At 43.7% G+C, this 18,593-nt stretch overlaps 1 protein-coding gene across 3 annotated transcripts in view; it reads left to right on the forward strand.

Moving 5' to 3' along the window:
• LOC129830250 (paired box protein Pax-7-like) overlaps positions 1-18,593 on the forward strand; it is a 166,247-nt gene that overhangs the window by 136,415 nt on the left and 11,239 nt on the right. For all 3 annotated transcript variants that reach the window (XM_055892670.1, XM_055892671.1, XM_055892672.1), the window contains exons 7-8: positions 2,655-2,820; positions 3,197-3,396. In XM_055892670.1, coding sequence (XP_055748645.1) covers positions 2,655-2,820; positions 3,197-3,396 — 366 coding nt within the window. The remainder of the gene's footprint in view (positions 1-2,654; positions 2,821-3,196; positions 3,397-18,593) is intronic.

Here is an 18,593-nt window from a genome sequence, read left to right on the forward strand (position 1 = left end):
GCAAAGTATAGGTGGTGTGTGTGTGTACTTTCACTCACTTTTATTCTCATATTGTGTGTGTGTGTGCGCATAAGTGTGAGCACGTGTGTGTGTCTGTGCCTAATCGTGCGTGTTCGGGTGTGGTGTGTAGGCTATCCATCTGCGTGTAGGCCCGTACTTGTACAAGGTTTCTCTCTTTTATTTGCCACGTTTAATTAAGACCCGGCAATTAGTGTCCTGTGGAGTTGAAAGATGGGTAATTTGTGCCTATAGCCACGCACTGCTCTTTCATTTACCAATCTGCTTAATCTGGGCCTATGGGAGTGGAGAGGGAGGCTGACAATACAAGAGGGACAGGAGGGCTGGGGGCTGAGGGAGCTATAGCTGGGGGAGTGGGTGAGGCCAAAGTCCTGCTGAGCCTGAAGCGGGGGGGCGTGGGGGGGGGGGGGGGTTTAGCACCTGGAATATCAGTTTGGGCCTATCACTTTTGCATATACTGTAGGGTTAAATTAAGATGAAACTTTTTGTCGAGAATAAGTCATTCATTGATGTCTATGGGAGAATGGTGTGTAAATGTAGAGTTTGACACACTTCTCTGAAGTTAAGATTCTCTCACATTAATGTTATTCAGCAATCACGCAAGAGAAGCATCTGTGTTTCGGACCTGATCTGGCCAAGCCATATGGACGCGTGTGTGTGTGTGTGTGAGCAGTGGAGCACAAATGTGCATCCCTGTCCTAGGCCATCCATCCGTTGATCCATGCGAGCCAGCTGAAAGGTAGCGTTGCAGGGGCTGAGAGAGAGCCTGTTTAAAAAGGCCTCTTTGTGGCCCATTCAAGCCAAGCCTCCATTGTATCCTTCTTTCAGCGGCCCTCTCAATGGGCCGGGCCCATTTGGGAGACAACAGGAGATTAACTGCACAGACAGTGTATTAAGTGCTGATGAATCGGCCCCAAGAGCCATAGATCAATGACGCAGGCCTACAGTCTCCTACTGCATATGTAGAAACATACAGATTTAGGATCTTAAGTTGATCACCCTGTTGCAGGATAACTTTCCCGCAATGCACGGCATTTAAAACTTGTAGTGTATTTGAGGTTTAAAAAGGCTCCTGAAGTTTCTAATTTCCACTTGAATTTCCCTTACAAAAAATGGATCAACCCCTATAAAAATGTTAATGAATTATAATCCACATAATAATTCACATTTCCTGTTGGTACAGGATTATTTTCCTCTTGTAGCAAACTGGAGCCTTTAACTGGTTGTTTAAACACACATAGGTGGGTTAGGGAGGGGAAAGATCCCTTACTGCCCATTTTAGATGCATTACAAGATTCATGTTCGCCTTGAGTGTCTGACCTGTGTTTGTCTTGATGGCTGCAGTTTGAGACAGCGTTGACTAGGTGCTCAAAGACAGCAACACCTTCCTAATACTGAGTTGCACCTCCCCCTTTTACCCTCAGAACAGCCTCAATTCGTCAGGCATGGACTCGAAAGCGTTCCACAGGATGCTGGCCCATATTGACTTCAATGCTGACTCCAATGCTTCCCACAGTTGTGTCAAGTTGGCTGGATGTCCTTTGGGTGGTGGATCATTCTTGATACACACGGGAAACTGTGCAGGATGAAAAACCCTACAGCGTTGCAGTTCTTGACACAAACCGGTGCACCTGGCACCTACTACCATACCCCATTCAAAGGCACTTAAATCTTTTGTCTTGCCCATACACCCTCTGAATGGCACACATACACAATCCATGTCTTAATTGTCTCAAGGCTTAAAAATCCTTCTTTAACCTGTCTCCTCCCCTTCATCTACACTGATTGAAGTGGATTTAACAAGTTACATCAATAAGGGATCATAAATTTCACCTGGATTTACCTGGTCAGTCTATGCCATGGAAAGAGAGTTCTTAATGTTTTGTACACTCAGTGTATAATGCCGGCAAAACCTAAAGCCCAAACCTATTTCCTATTTTTACTTCAAATTCACCTCATTTTGTCCCAAATGGCACCTTTTGCCCTTTAGTGTCCACAGATCTCTGTGTAAAAAGTAGTGCACAAAGTAGTGCACTACTTTGACCAGAGCCCATAGATCTCTGTTTAAAGGTAGTGCAGTACATTGACCATAGCCCATAGATCTCTGTTTAAAGGTAGTGCACTACTTTGACCAGGGCCTATAGATCTCTGTTTAAAGGTAGTGCACTACTTTGACCAGGGCCCATAGATTTCTGTTCAAAGGTAGTGCCCTATAGGGAAAATTGATTTCATTTGGGACGCACACGGTGTGAATCAGGTTTTCAACCCAGCCGTTCCATAATTTTTTTATTTGATGTATTCCAACACCAGCACATGTGAAACTAGTCACCAGCAAGCCGCTGTTAAGTGAAGCAGGTTTTTTTTTGCAGTAATTTTGCCCATGGTGTGTGGGGCCCTCACACTGATGGTGTTAATTAAGATTTAAATGTGTTTGATTGACGCCATAGCGATTATCACCCCCAAAATAACACTGGGTCAACCAGTTTGAATGAACAGTTAAACAGTTAATTGCAGGTTCTTTGCCTTGGTCTGCCTCCCTCCCTTTCAAGTCTTTGTTTTCTATTTTTTTCTCTTTCTTTTCCTCCTTCCTGCCTTGCAGTCTCTCATTCATTCATGAAAATCCTCTTTCTCTCTAGGTGTGGTTCAGCAACCGACGGGCCAGGTGGCGTAAGCAAGCGGGAGCCAATCAGCTGGCGGCGTTCAATCACCTGTTGCCGGGCGGATTCCCAGGCAGCGGCATGCCCACGCTACCCACCTACCAGCTCCAAGATTCCGGCTACCCCACAACCACACTATCACAAGGTATAGACATCTCTACCACCACCTGCTAACACATCTCTACCACCACCTGCTAACATGCAGTGTTGAGGTACCATTATCAAAGTTGGTTAGCCACGTAGTGCTAGTGGGATCTAATGCTAATGTATTTTAACCTTGTCTGAGACCTGAAGGCGAATGTTACTGTAGCTCCTTGAGCTAAAGCCTAGGATTTAGGTCAGTGGGCTAACACGGTCTCGTGGCGCATAGATGACATCTGAGTCACGTACTTGATTCGACCTGTTACAAAACACCCAGTAGCGCTAAGATGATATTGCATTCCTATGGTGCTGTGTATGTGATCATCACCTATGACCTTAAATGTGATTTCTCCCTGGTCCTCCTTCTTTATAAACCCCAGACGTTAGTGGCACGGTTCACCGCCCTCAGCCATTACCACCGTCCACCATGCACCAGGGAGGGCTGTCGGGCGGGGACGGCGGCTCGGCCTACGGCCTGTCGTCCAACCGTCATGGCTTCTCCAGCTACTCCGACTCCTTCATGAGCCCCTCGGCACCCAGTAACCACATGAACCCCGTCAGCAACGGCCTCTCCCCACAGGTAGGTCCTGGGGTTCAAATGGTGGCATGTCAAGGTGTGTGGATCTGTGTGTTTGTGTGGAGGTATTATTCCACTGCTCTGAGGGTGTGTGTGGGTGTGTGTACAAGTCACGTTGGTGTGTGAGGACAATTCTTCCGTACTAAGAAATGTACCTGCAACCTATAAAGAAAACACTCTGAAGAGAGTATACTTTTCCACGTCCCATTCAATTCAAATCTAAATCTTGTTCTGTAAAGAAATCTTGCTACAGTGCCAGAAAGCGAATCTCGATTGCTAGGTTTTTTCTTGTCCTACTGTTTATTGTTATTGTTTATTAGGATCTCTGACAAATGCTATGATTGTTGATTGCATAAGTCCAAAACATGCATTCTCGCAACTAGGAGAAGAGTTGTGTTTTTGTCGTACCTCGGAAACCCAGTGTCTGCTTTTGATAGAGTAACGCCCAGTGGCTTGTCTCTGATTAAGAGGGTCTCTCGTGGCTTTGACTGTAAATGTGTCAAGTACAGAAGATACCAATATCCTCTTGCTACAGGGGGATTTTGGATGATAATGTTTGACAATTAATTTCATCCCACATCCCTGAGCCTCAAATCAAATGAGGACGATTGTTTGACACGTGGATTCTAAATGAATTAGAGTTTGAACTTGAAACCTACAACCATGTTCGACAAATCCTTTGCTCGACTCAGTAGGCACTACAGGGAAACAACTAATACGAAGATATCCTAGAAAAGAAAAGACGTAATCACATTCAACTAATGAGTTTTTTCACGCAATTGTCGAGCTGTGTCTACCGACATCATTTTCGGAATTAACAGACGTCTCTGTCAAAGCGCTCTGTCCTAATGCATTGTAACTGATAAAAAAAATAAGGCTTAGCTACCCAAGACAAACTTCCATAGATGAATGGTGGCATGGTAAATGACCTAGGCATTACGTATTTTCACTCCGAAAATAGAGATGAATTCATCATTGAACGATAAGGCATTATTCTATGAGACAGGTATACCATTTTAATATAGAGCTTCTTCCTCAGATTCTAAGTGATAACTTGATGTTAACAAGCCTGCTCTGCCTCTTCTGTGGCAGGTCCATCGGGTTTTTACATAAGAGTCTTTCTTTTCTTGGTCATCTCTTATTAGAGGACAATGGACTCGATAAGGGAATGTTACACCGCTGTAATCAATTGGTGTCAGAGGCCTTTAATGTTTCCTTTCCCCTCTATCGTCCGCAATGCTATTGTTGTGTGTGCGTGCGTGCTTGTGTGTATGTGTGTGCATCCGTGTGGCATGCAAATAGGAATTGTCCACTTTATCCTCTCACGGCATCTTGAACAATAACCATTGAAAATTAGAATTTCTGATCGGGTTTGATTTTTAACGGCCACAGAATAGAGAATAGGACGGATGTTGATGCAAACCACTGGTGAGGAGGAAATGATATGCAATTACTCAACAAAACTGGGCAGTCCAGCCCACCCGGAGCAACAAGATCTGACTAACAAGCAGAAAATAAGATTGAAATGGTGTTTAAAGAGTCTCAAATTTAATTCAATGCCACATTTGTCCGCAATTACCCCCGCATTCACACATATTTTATTGCGAGCCCCCCCCCTTGAAATATTTCTCAAAGCAGATTGAGAAAACTGGTAATACTTCCTCTCTTTTTTTCGGCGGAGAAGAGAAGAAAGAATGAAGGATTTGGGTGACAAAAAAGAGATTTTCTCTTGTACTGGAGAGTTGGGGGATAACAGGCACGTTCCTCAGCGTTTTCTGATTGTTAATCGTAGTGGTGGGGCTTTGGGAGGCTAATGCTTAGCGCTGCAAACCTGCATAAATATCAGGGACATGGGTTGGCTTTTCCTTATGATTATTAACGTGACTCCCTCTCTCCCTTGCTTGTTCGCCGGTAGAACAGATAAAATAACAAGACTTCCCTGTTTTACATTAGGGATTACGACGCTATAGTTCCCAAGCCTACTGTATGGGCAAGAAGAGATTTTTCTATTAAGAGAGGCCTTTACTTTGATTTTGCATACGTATGCGTTTATGTATTAGCAAAGGCATTTGAAAGTGATTTTTTTTAGTCAATTTTATTCTAATAGGAAATAACTGAACTCTAGTATTTTGTAAATTAATTTCGAATAACATTACTCTAAGAATTTAAGAAGACGTGTTTCATTTGCATTTGAAGTGACAGAAACTTTTCAATCACGTGATGTTAATTCACAGCACCTCAGAAAATGACATGAAATCCGTAACAATGGGAGTTGTGTCAGCAACAGAGAAATGAGTTGTTAAAGCAGGTGGGTCAGCGATTCACAATCACAACCCATCCATTCTAATACGTTGCTCTACATGGGTGCTATTGTAAAGGTGTGTGTGTGTGTGTGTGTGTGTGTAAAATAGTTTGACATTTCTCCAGTCTTAACAGCTCTATCTAGCTCTTCTCAACTCCCCTCTCTCTATCTCTCTCTCTTTCTCGCTGTCTTTCTCTCTCTCTTACCCCTTCGCTCAGGTCCACATGTGACATGTGGCAATCCCATCAACCTTTCATTGTGGGAGAAATTAATGTCCTCCCTGACAGCAGGACTATCACAGTTCAGCCCTCCAGACCACCACACTGCGCTCTGCGCAAGCAACCCCTGGCCATGCCCCTGCAGACACAAATACTATCCTCTCCTCCCCTTCTCTCCTTCCCCGTCTCCCCCCTTTTCTGGAGGGAAGGCTCATAGCATATGCTGAAGAAGCTGCCCCCCTCTTTTTTCTTCTAAATCGAAATTCCTCCTCTTCTTCTCTTTCTTTTAAATCTCCCTCACTCTCTCCCTAAAATGTTCTGCTTTTCCCATCTCTCTCTTTCTCTCTGTGGAGTATTTTTGTCTGTCCTCAGTGTGGGCTACTATTTCCCCAATCCTTCTGTATGCCTTTAATAAAGCGTTCTATATGCGCACAGCAGAGAGAATATTTCCTTTACAGCAGGCAGGAACATATGGGAGGAGATGCAGCTTTCCCCAGTATGATTAGCCCATACAGTGCCAAAGCACGGGAATATATATGGAAATGCACGTGAGAGTGTGTGTGTGTGTGTGTAAATAACATTATTTTATTCCCCCATGCTTTTGTTGTAGTTTGTTGTTGTGTGTTACTGGGGATGTGAGCAGAGGAGCGTTCCTCAGTCAATCCAGCCTTTACAACTTCTTCTTTCCCAAAGGAACATTTCTGTTCCAAAGTGGTTGTTTGTACATTTCCTTTCCTCGTTACAAGACTAAGATGTTTTAGGGAGTTTGTGTCTTGTTGGTTGTAATTGGTTTGACAAAGCTTGCAATGGAAAGCGCTTTACTTTGATCCAACTGTGGTTTATGCAACTAACATCAGCCCCAAAAAATATTTATTCCCGCAATTTTTGTACCAGGACAAGCATTTTGTCTTGAAGTGATACTGGTATTTGCACATATTCCATACTGTCCCACACAACTTTCTTTTAGTGGGTTGGTGTTAGTGTACAAATGGATACTATTGAGGTTGTTAAATAACTTTTAAAACCTCACCTTTGTAGCTGGCGTTTAATTTTTTTTGCTTTCCATGTTATTTTATTATTGTTTTAATGTAAAGTGTGTAGCGATTCTAAATGCACTTTTAATAAAGTGCATTTATGTTGTCAACAACAGTAAGCAGCACTTAGAATTGCCAAGTACTGTACTGTAGATGTAAACACAAGCCAGCTGCACCTTCTTTTCCCTCCCTTTTGTGCACTACATGAAAAACCTGTTCCAACCACATTCTATTGCTTATTTAATTCCCCGATTCCGATAGAACCTGTTATAGACAATAGCAATCTGCATACTGCGTACCTCAGACAGATGACCAAGACCAAGTCATTACTAGTCAAGATGAAATAGTTCAAACTGAAGATAAGAAGTTAATATGTTCTAGTAGCATTGTGCCAGAGTTGTGCCAGCGTCCAGAACACATTTGCTCTCTGTGGGTGTTGTCCTGTTTGGTGTCCATCGAATGTTCCTGGACGCTAACATTCATTGAATGTTACTGAAGGCTGCCATCCATTGAACGTTACTGGAGGCCGCCATCCATTGAACGTTACTGGAGGCTGCCATCCATTGAACGTTACTGGAGGCTGCCATCCATTGAACGTTACTGGAGGCCGCCATCCATTGAACGTTACTGGAGGCTGCCATCCATTGAACGTTACTGGAGGCTGCCATCCATTGAATGTTACTGGAGGCCGCCATCCATTGAATGTTACTGGAGGCTGCCATCCATTGAATGTTGCTGGAGGCTGCCATCCATTGAATGTTACTGGAGGCTGCCATCCATTGAATGTTACTGGAGGCCGCCATCCATTGAATGTTACTGGAGGCTGCCATCCATTGAATGTTGCTGGAGGCTGCCATCCATTGAATGTTACTGGAGGCTGCCATCCATTGAACGTTACTGGAGGCTGCCATCCATTGAACGTTACTGAAGGCTGCCATCCATTGAACGTTACTGAAGGCTGCCATCCATTGAATGTTGCTGGAGGCTGCCATCCATTGAATGTTGCTGGAGGCTGCCATCCATTGAATGTTACTGGAGGCCGCCATCCATTGAATGTTACTGGAGGCTGCCATCCATTGAATGTTACTGGAGGCTGCCATCCATTGAACGTTACTGAAGGCTGCCATCCATTGAACGTTACTGAAGGCTGCCATCCATTGAACGTTGCTGGAGGCTGCCATCCATTGAATGTTGCTGGAGGCTGCCATCCATTGAACGTTACTGGAGGCTGCCATCCATTGAATGTCACTGGAGGCTGCCATCCATTGAATGTTACTGGAGGCTGCCATCCATTGAACGTCAATGGAAGCTGCCATCCACTGAACGTCAATGGAAGCTGCCATCCATTGAATGTTACTGGAGGCTGCCATCCATTGAATGTTACTGGAGGCTGCCATCCATTGAATGTTACTGGAGGCTGCCATCCATTGAATGTTACTGGAGGCTGCCATCCATTGAATGTTACTGGAGGCTGCCATCCATTGAATGTTACTGGAGGCTGCCATCCATTGAATGTTACTGGAGGCTGCCATCCATTGAATGTTACTGGAGGCTGCCATCCATTGAATGTTACTGGAGGCTGCCATCCATTGAATGTTACTGGAGGCTGCCATCCATTGAATGTTACTGGAGGCTGCCATCCATTGAATGTTACTGGAGGCTGCCATCCATTGAACGTCAATGGAAGCTGCCATCCATTGAATGTTACTGGAGGCTGCCATCCATTGAATGTTACTGGAGGTTGCCATCCATTGAATGTTACAGGAGGCTGCCATCAATTACCGCTCTTATACCAACCTCAAATTGTTTGTTATTTAAAAAAATGTAATCTCCCTCTCTCTCCCCCCACCCTCTATTGTAGTTATATCTAGCTTTGTCCTGGTAAAACTGATGGCTGGCATGGCTAAGACTAGTTCCATTAAGCCCCTTTTGTCCCTACCAGTCAGAGGTAGGGAGTAATTTTCCAGTCTTGAACATGTGTCTCTAATTCTCCATATCTCAGTAGGTGTTAGACAGCCTATCAAGCTTATACATGAGCCTGTCCAGTCTGAGCTCAGGGTAATAAGGGAAGGCTTATAAGACAGGTTTCTCACCATGATTTGTTGCATTTTTTTAAAATCAAGTATGAGCACTGGGATTTAACCTCTAGAAAGCCCATAAACAACAAAATAGTTCTATAAAACTTACTTGAAATTGAATAATTTATCTTTGTTTTTGATGACATGACAACATGCACTCTCATTCTGAGCAAAGGGGGGGTTGAAATGAATAGCATGAGAAATACATTTTTTTTAAATGCACTTCATGGTATCACTGCATTACCGTTTTCATTGTGAGATCAACCATGTTGACCCCTCCGTCATGTTTCCAATCATTTACATGAGATAACAATGTCGGGTGTGTTTCCAAATAATGAGCTCGAAAATAGCATAATGTCCATGCCCTCTGACAGGCAATAATTCAATTTGGATAGTGCATATTGCTTTTGGCATCTGATGCACACACAAGACGTTTTGTGCCCCCCCCCTTTCAAATTGAATGCGAAAGAATTACTGACTTTCATGTAGGAAACTAGCAGTAGAATGCAGCCAATTCCAAGTATTATTGAGGGAGAAAATTACAATATGAAAATGCTAGCCTTGTGATGGGAAAGTGCATTTGATATGTATGCAGCCTGGCTCCCAGTCATTCTGTTAGAGCCTTGGATTCTTGATGAAATAAAGCTGATCTTATTGAACCACGTTTTTAAAAATCTATTTGGCTATTTTCGGTCACCCCATTGTCAGACTGTTTTCTATATGAAATGTCAGATGACAGGCACAATGTTGGTCCCCTAATCCCTCGCTGTCAGGATACACAACTTGTTGACCCGTCACAGATAAACAAACAATTACCCACAAACAAACCCCAACTAAACCCATAAATTCATCATAAAAGTCAACAAAAGCACACACACAAAAATACTGAGAAAAAAGTCAAGGTTTTTCCTTCTTAATTTCAATTGCTGTGGTGGTGGAGGAAGATTTGTGTTTTGGAATGGCGGAAGAGCTCTGGCTAGCATTTGATGTCGGGGAGTGTGTGTTTGGGTGTGTGCGTTTGGGTGTGTGTATGTGAGCGAATAAGGCTGGGGTTTCAGCACTAGGGGATCAGAGCCACTGTAGCGCTCCCCGGCTCTCCCTTTGATCCATATCCCCAGGCCTGCCTGCCTGCGCCGCGCGCGCTAACTCAGGCCTCACTAGTGATTCCTGACAACTGTCTGCCCGAGATAAGGGGAGGGGGCCCTCTCCTCTCCCTCTTTCCCTCCCTCCTGTTCTCTCTCTCTTTCTCTCTCTTTCTCCCTCTCTCTCTCACTCCCTCTCCCCTCACCACAGCACTTCCATTAGCACAGCAGCCACTTTTTAAAAAGGGGATGAATATTTAAGAAGCCTGCACAGGAGTTGCCAAAAAAAAAACATTTACCAGGGGAGATGTTTTTGGCTCCCTCTCTCTCTCCCTCTCCCAGCCCCCTCTTGCTTTTGACAAGACACTGTGCACCTGAATGTCAATGAGAGAGAAATATATATATATTTATATATATATATATATACACACACACACACACACACATATATATATATATATATATATATATATATATATATATATATATATATATATATATATATATATATATATATATCTATATATATATATAGAGAGAGAGAGAGAGACTTGTGCCTCCTTAGTCTCCTACATTATGAAAACTTGGGGGTATTAAGCTCCTTCACTGGGCACCGTGTCAGCTGGCAAGCTCCGGTGTCAACATATCAAAAAGGATGAATGCATATATTTACATCACTTCCATACTTAGAGAGAGGGAAAGCGGGGGGAAGGGGAGAAGGGGGTACATACTTGTTAATTAGAACTCATCCTAAATACAGATGCTGTTTCAATTTGGCAAGAATCAAAAAAAAAGTAAGAAGCTTTAGAAGAGAAAAAGATGAGACCTGCCAAGAAAATCAGGCGAATTTAAATCATATCCACTGGCGGAATGTTTTTTTAGCATACATTTACTTATTTATTCATTTTGTTTCTTCTTCTTCTTCTAGCTATTTTCTTCTTCTTCTTTTTGCTATTTTCTTCTTCTTCTTGCTATTTTCTTCTTCTTCTTTTTGCTATTTTCTTCTTCTTCTTCTTGCTATTTTCTTCTTCTTCTTCTTGCTATTTTCTTCTTCTTCTTGCTATTTTCTTGCTATTTTCTTCTTCTTCTTGCTATTTTCTTCTTCTTCTTCTTGCTATTTTCTTCTTCTTCTTGCTATTTTCTTCTTCTTCTTATTGCTATTTTCTTCTTCTTGCTATTTTCTTCTTCTTCTTGCTATTTCTTCTTCTTCTTGCTATTTTCTTCTTCTTCTTATTGCTATTTTCTTCTTCTTCTTGCTATTTTCTTCTTCTTCTTGCTATTTCTTCTTCTTCTTGCTATTTCTTCTTCTTCTTCTTGCTGTTTTCTTCTTCTTCTTCTTGCTATTTTCTTCTTCTTCTTCTTCTTCTCCCAGCGCTGGAAGCGTGGAAATAAGAAAATACGAGTCTTCCTGGTCTGGTAATAGTAATTGTAGGTAGTAGAGTTTCAGTGGTTCGGATGAGTGGAAAGCCCTCCTCCTTCCTCCTCTTCTCTTTCTCTGTGGTGCTCCATTGGAAGAATGGACTCAATAGCCCTTAAGCCCCTTAAAAGGTGTTTGAGTTATCTCACGCAGAGCCTCCTGGTGGTTAGGTAGGGCTATCGCTAGCCGAAACCATCTGGAGGTATAATAATTCAGAATACGATACAGTACTGTACTGAACAATGGGAATTTGAGAAACCAGACATAGGGGTTATGGCAGGTGAATGGTTATCAAAATGATAGGATGTCCTTGTGATTACTGAGAATACAGATAGGCCTACAACATGGTGAGATGCATCATGTGAAATGTGATATTATAAGGAGTCATTGGTTAACTTGGTTGCTCGTTCATTTATTTTGATTGGCTTTCTGTTGTCAAATGGTACTTGGTATTATTGGACCTTGTCAAATCTATTCTTTGTATTCCTGACCTCAAGATACTATTATATTATTTATTTAGATTTCTCTGTTGACCATTGGACATCTCTCTCCCACTTTTTTCACATTCTCTCCAATTCATTCTTTCTCTCTCCCTTTAGGTCTGACATCACCTCTGTCTTCCTCTCCTTCTTTCTATTTGCATCTCTCTCCCGCTATACCCTATCCCCCTCTCTCTCTCTCTCTCTCTCTCTCTCTCTCTCTCTCTCTCTCTCTCTCTCTCTCTCTCTCTCTCTCTCTCTCTCTCTCTCTCTCTCTCTCTCTCTCTCTCTCTCTCTCTCTCTCTCTCTCTCTCTCTCTCTCTCTCTCTCTCTCTCTCTCTCTCTCTCTCTCTCTCTCTCTGTGCCCTCACTCTCCCCAGAGAGGCAACATTATTCCCCCTCTCATAGGTGAAAGGCTAGGGAGGACAATAAAAATGCTATTTAAATGCAAGGTTGTTTGTGTGCGGGTGAGAGATATTTTTCCTGCTGAAATTGAGGATGCTGTTGCATCCTGATAAATAGCAAATATAACGAAATGCGATTTACATTTATCTTGCAGAGGCAGCCAATATGAATTTCAGTAAGTCCTAGAAGATGAGGATTTAAGTGGAGTGGTGGAGACCGAAAAGCACACTGTGGGACCCACGCAGTTGCAAAGGCCTGTTAGATCAGTAGCTGTGTTTCTTTATTACACTCTATGGGCTTGGCATTAACAGGATCTTAAATACTGATCATATAGGCATATATATGTATAGTATATACACTGAGTATACAAAACCTTAAGAACACCATCTTTTTCCACGACATAGACATATTAGGAAGGTATACTCATTGTATATACTGTACATTTCCATTATTTCCATAAGAGACTACATTATAGAGGTTCTGAGTTCATTTTAATAGCTATTTTCACAGCCTTTCATCTAAACCACAGACAGTAAGTACACAATGGCTATCATATAGAATGGAATATATGAATGGAAACATAACCCTATTTTAGGGATGCAGGCAAGCTACAGCATACACTAACAGCCTTGGAGAGTGGTTTTCTCAATCTAAATCACCCGTTTCCCCTATAGTATTCCTGCTACTGTAGGACAACAACACTACCTCAATTGTCCCATTGACCAGTAACAGGGTTCAATTTCAATCAGAAACAATTTCACAAAAGAACTATGGGTACAGATCGGAGATTATTGTGCCATAATCTCTGTGGGTCTTTTTTGTGACTCGTTGGGCCTCAGCCTTTCACAAGGTGGAACTGTCCGGTCAAAGTTCAGCATCCGGTCAAAGTTCAAAGGTCAAAAGGTTGGAAGGTCATTGAGTCTGGACTGTAGGGGGGCTCTGGCCACTGATGTGAACCTGCACCAGACACCCAGAGGTGAAAGATCAGCAGGGTGCATGTGCTTCCTGTTGGTCACAGATACCACTCTGACAGGTGGGGAAGCCGTGATTGATTAGCCTGGATGGTGAGTGTAGCGTTTAGTCTGGTTTAACCAGGCTAGTAAGTTATTGATAAACCTTAGCATAGCAAAAGGTGCGACTGTCACTCCGGTCAATCAGACCATGTTGGTGTTGGTCCAATGTTACTGTACCGTAGGCTGACTTTTTAACATTGATGAACAGCCTTTCCGTTGCTCCTCTTTGAAGAAACCTATACAAAACTTCAGACACGGAAAGTAACCTATTTTTTCAATTATTTGAAATTGATTCTCTCTCTCGCTCTCTCTCTGCACTGCGGTCACCAGCTGGCTTGTGCTGACACCAGCCCTCTCCCACTCGGTCTCCAGCTGAGAGCCATTTCACAATTTATTTGCATGTAATTATGGGCTATGAGGTTCCAATATTAGCACTGTCAAGAACAATTTGACCTGACATTCTTCACTGGGCCAACTCCCCGCTGTTTTTAGCAAACAAAACTCCCCCCTCCCCCCTCTCTCGCTTCCTCCCTCGCCTCAGTGAGTTCCCACTTCCCACCATCCGGTAGCAGCACCGACTCTCGCGGGCTGGTCGGGGAAATAAAACCACTCTGGCGAAATCATTAAAGGCTGCCATTTAATTTGGTGGAGGCGGCGGTGTGGAGAGGCGAGAGGCGGGGAGGGAGCAAAAGAGGATGGAGAAGTGGAGAGGGGTGCAATAGAGGAAAGCTTACCTTGTTCCTGGCGTTCCTGAATCTATCCCGGTTCCATCTCTGTCATATTACCCGGAGAGGGAGAGCGGATTGCTGCTACACCTTCTCTGCGATGTGAGCCCCATAGAAAGCATTAACCTTTGGTTAGTGAGGGGCCTTGTAACACTTTGGAGTGGTTAGGAAACGCTGACTGGTTTCTCCTATGCCACGGCTTCACTCTACTAAGCCAAGGCACACACATACAGAGCAGTTAGCAGTGCAGGTGAGAAATGTCCACATTAAAAATAAGGAAAACATGGCAAACCAAAGCAAAGGATGAATATTGACAAGGCTACAGTATCACACTGATATGGTTTTAGTGGTAGCTCATTTACATAATAAAAACATATGGGTATTCTCGGTATGGGTGAGCCTAGAATGTTAATATTTGTTGCTTACTGCATACATTTTTACTAAAGAGTACGTACTAAATCATATGTAGTAATAGGTCCACAGTATGTAGTTTTAGTACGTAGTAGGCAAGACAGATTCCGGCCACGGCCCATGTCACAGTGTGTGGTAGGAAGTGTGTTGCAGATCACTGAGGGTTAAAGGAGCCATATGGCCAGTGTTTCCCATAGCTAAACGTGTTGTGGTAAAATGACAGCTTGTTTGGTTACACGCTAATCGCTGTCATCTGCGCCTGGCTTGTCCTTGCCCAGTTCCTGTCACTGTCAATCAAACGCCTAATTTGAATCAATTAAAGACTTCCAACGGAGCACCCTTCCTCCCTCCATTTCTCCCTCTATCGCTATCTCCTCCTCCCATCCCCAGCCTCAGCCTCAGCCCAAGCCTCAGCCTCAGCTCCAGCCTCAGCCCCAGCCTCAGCCCCAACCTCAGCTCCAGCCACAGCTCCAGCCTCAGCCCCAGCCTCAGCTCCAGCTCTAGCTCTTATCCTTCAAACTTCCTCACCCGCGCCTCCCATCGTTTTTCTTTTTTTTTTGGCCGATGCTGCTTTTCACTTTCAATTAATGTGCTGCGGCCAATTAAGGTGCTGACATGCGACCGGGTGCCCCAATCAGCACTGTCATCTGCTCCCTGCCACTCTGCCACCACCCTTGGGTCTGACAGAGAGATGGATAGAGAGATGGATAGAGAGATGGATGGAGAGAGAGAACGAAATAGAGAGAGCAAAAGAAGGGGGGAATTGTGAGAGAGGCAGGATAGAGAGGACATAAAGAAATGGATAGAGATAGAAAGAGAGAGGGAGAGTGAGTTAGAGAGGGAGATAAAGAGTGAGAGATAGAGGGAGAGAGGTCCCGTCCTGTTGGCTGCTCAGAGATGCTAATTACCCAGCTCTGTCTCCACGGTGACAAAACCTGCTAATTGTATTTATGCATTGGCTTTTACTTTGAAATAGACACTTAGTGACTAGACCTAGACTACCCACCTTGATGGGGGACTGGGATACAGAATTAGAATGGGGGTGTTTGTAACTGGGTTTCAGTATGTATTAGAGTTGTGCAGTTTTTGGAGACACCGATTTTATTATTTTCTACCTCTTCTTTGCAGATTTTACATTTCAATATTTTAATAGAATTTCCAACTGTTCATACGGAGCTGAAAAAGTTATATTTTTTCAGTGCGTGAACATACTTTCACCTAGTGGCCGTGGCTGATTCTCCTAAATAGCAAATAGTAGCTACTTCATTTACATTACAATTGAATACAGCAATATAATCTGAGGTCACTATTATCTGTCACTTGAATTGGCATGCGATTACATCAGATATGCCAAAATGATCTGTTTTTCAATAGCAGCATTGCTCGACGAATACATTTGTTTTTCATTTGGGGTTGATTTGTTTGCATACAACCCAGGCTTCATGACATTGAAATCTTATTTTTTTCGATGATGGGGGAGTTGGGATTTCAGGATTATTGCCTTTGACAATGAACCCATCTGCTTGCCGTAGAATGGCATAAGCTGATCTTGTAATTACTGATGATTGCATCAGATATTCACAATTCAATACTGTCATGCTTCTTAATTAGCTGTTTTCATCTGTGCTTCATATAGTTGCACCGGTCGCTGACTTCATTTCCATATAGGCGACATACTCTACATTTATACTACGTTAATGAGATATCAACCTACATTGAAAAGCCTTCAACAAATAACTCAGTATGAGGGTTGGCAATGGGAGTCGTTCTGTGGCCATACAGATAACCTGGTGACATTTGGAGGGATCAACCTTTCTTCAACCTACAACCAACATATCAATGTACATTGTAAAAGGCTACAACCTACACTGAGAAGCCTTCGACAAAGAACTCAAACCATCATAAGCTGGTATCATGGTTGGAGATCTGGTGGTGAGTGCGAGATGTCATTCTGTAGACTTGAACCTGGTGACATTTGGAGTTGTCCATCTTTGTTCCACCTACAACTAACATAATATCAACCTACATTGAAAAGCCTGGAAAAAGACTCTAGCTAACCCCCATAAGCTGGCATCAGGGTTGAAGATCTAATGTCGAGTGGGAGACATTCTGTGGCGTTTAGATAACCTGGTGACATTTGGAAGGCTCAATCGTTCCCACTCTGCGCCCGACCCCTCTACCTGCCGACCACTGAGGGGCATGAGGGCACCATTCGGGGGCGTTTGAGTCAGGGTGAGAGGAGAGGCTTATCCAGTCTCCTCCAGTATGTTTGTGTGTGTGTGTGTTTGTGTGTGTGTGTGGGTGTGTGTGTGTATGTGTGTTTGTGTGTATTTGGAGCATGGAGTGGGCTGATGGCACTGAGGTTGGCTACAGACAGACAGAAGGTCCTATCAGCTCTGCAGGCAGTCGGGCCCGCAGGCCTACACAGCAGTCCTACAGGGGCCTTTGTTACTCATCCCTCCTCCATCCATCCCTTTCTCTCTCTCTTTCTCTCCCCTCTTTCCTCCTACACCACTCACCATTCCTTTCCATCATCAGACCTGTGCTGTGAGAGGGAGAGGGAGAGGGGAGGAGGGAGGGAAAGAGAGGGAGGGAAAGAGAGGGAGGGAAAGAGGGAGGAAGAGATATGGGCCAGGTGGAGTGTTTTTTGGTTGTCTGGGGATGTAGTGGTCTTTAGTGCACAGTGTGATCTATACTCCCACGTGTGGTTTATTAAGACAGCGTTCCGTACCTTGCCAGTTTACAGTGTCTCTCTGTAGGTGGACTCCTGCTATGAAGCCTTACTCTGGGTAATGTAGTCTGTCATATTGTTTTGAAGAGGGGAACTTTATTCACAATGACAAAGAGAAATATTCACGATATTGCAGTACAGGTAAAGAACACGTTCAAATGCCAGAGGATTGCAGACAGAGTAGAAAGAATTGTTGAATTATTATCAATCAACCTTGAAATGTGTACATGCAGTATTTAGACATTCCGTCGTATAAGTTAGGCGGGCACGGCTTGACAGCGCATCATACTGAAACCAGCATCGTGTTCATTCCAGATGAAATAGGACATCTCATTACAATGCAAATAGTATGTATCAGTTCCAGTCGTGTGAGACTACCACTCTATTTTGGGGGGCTATTAGAAAGAGAAGGCCATTAAATTGGTTCTGTCTCCGCCTCCGTAGCATTTCCACTTTGCTCCAGCTGAGAAAAAAACTGCCGCAACCGGGTCTGTCTGTTTCGGTGCCGGAAACCCAACAAATAGCGAGCGCTCGTCGAACAGTCACACAGAGACAAAAAATATAATTTAACAGTTCAGGAAATTAGGATTGCATGAAAGGCGGCCTTTTTGTGTTGCAAATGTGCTATTTATTTATCTGAAAGGATGCACATTGTATCAATTTACACTTCTCCGTTTACACGGCCGGAGGCTAGGGGGCTCAGAAGTTGAGAGAATTAATTACTTGTTTTATTATTATTTATAAAGTAATCTATCTGGGGTGTGTGTGTGTGTGTGTGTGTGAGAGACAGACAGACAGAGAGTGGGAGGCAGGGAATGCCCTGAGGCAGTGTCCTTTAAACTAGGTCCTGGCTTACATTATCTCCCCTTCCAGAACTGGCACAGACAGCAGACAAATGAAAACTGAGCTAGTAAAGGGGATGTTTCCCAAAATGAGAGAGAGTGAGCGAGGAGGGGGAGGAGGAGGGGGAGAAGGGGTAAGTAAGGAGGAGGGAAATAGAAGTGAGAAGGGTGGCGAGGGTTGAGAGGGTTGGAGAGCCACAGAGAGGAGCACATTGTTAAGAGAAGAGGGAAAGTTAAGTGTGTTTTTTGACCAGGGGGTATTTTTGCACCACTTCAGAGAAGCTTTGTCCCCCTCTCCCCCTCCCTTCATCTCTCTCTCTCCCCTTCTATCTCTCTCTCCCCTTCTCCCTCTCTCTCCCCTTCTCCCTCTCTCTGGCCTGATCGTGGTCTTTGAGTTGGAGAGTAGAGAGCCTGGGGATATTGTTTGTCAGCCGGGCTGATTGGCAAACGTTCCCTGCTTCCT

Source organism: Salvelinus fontinalis, chromosome 31 (genome assembly GCF_029448725.1).
Source record: "Salvelinus fontinalis isolate EN_2023a chromosome 31, ASM2944872v1, whole genome shotgun sequence".
Taxonomy (NCBI): Eukaryota; Metazoa; Chordata; class Actinopteri; order Salmoniformes; family Salmonidae; genus Salvelinus; species Salvelinus fontinalis.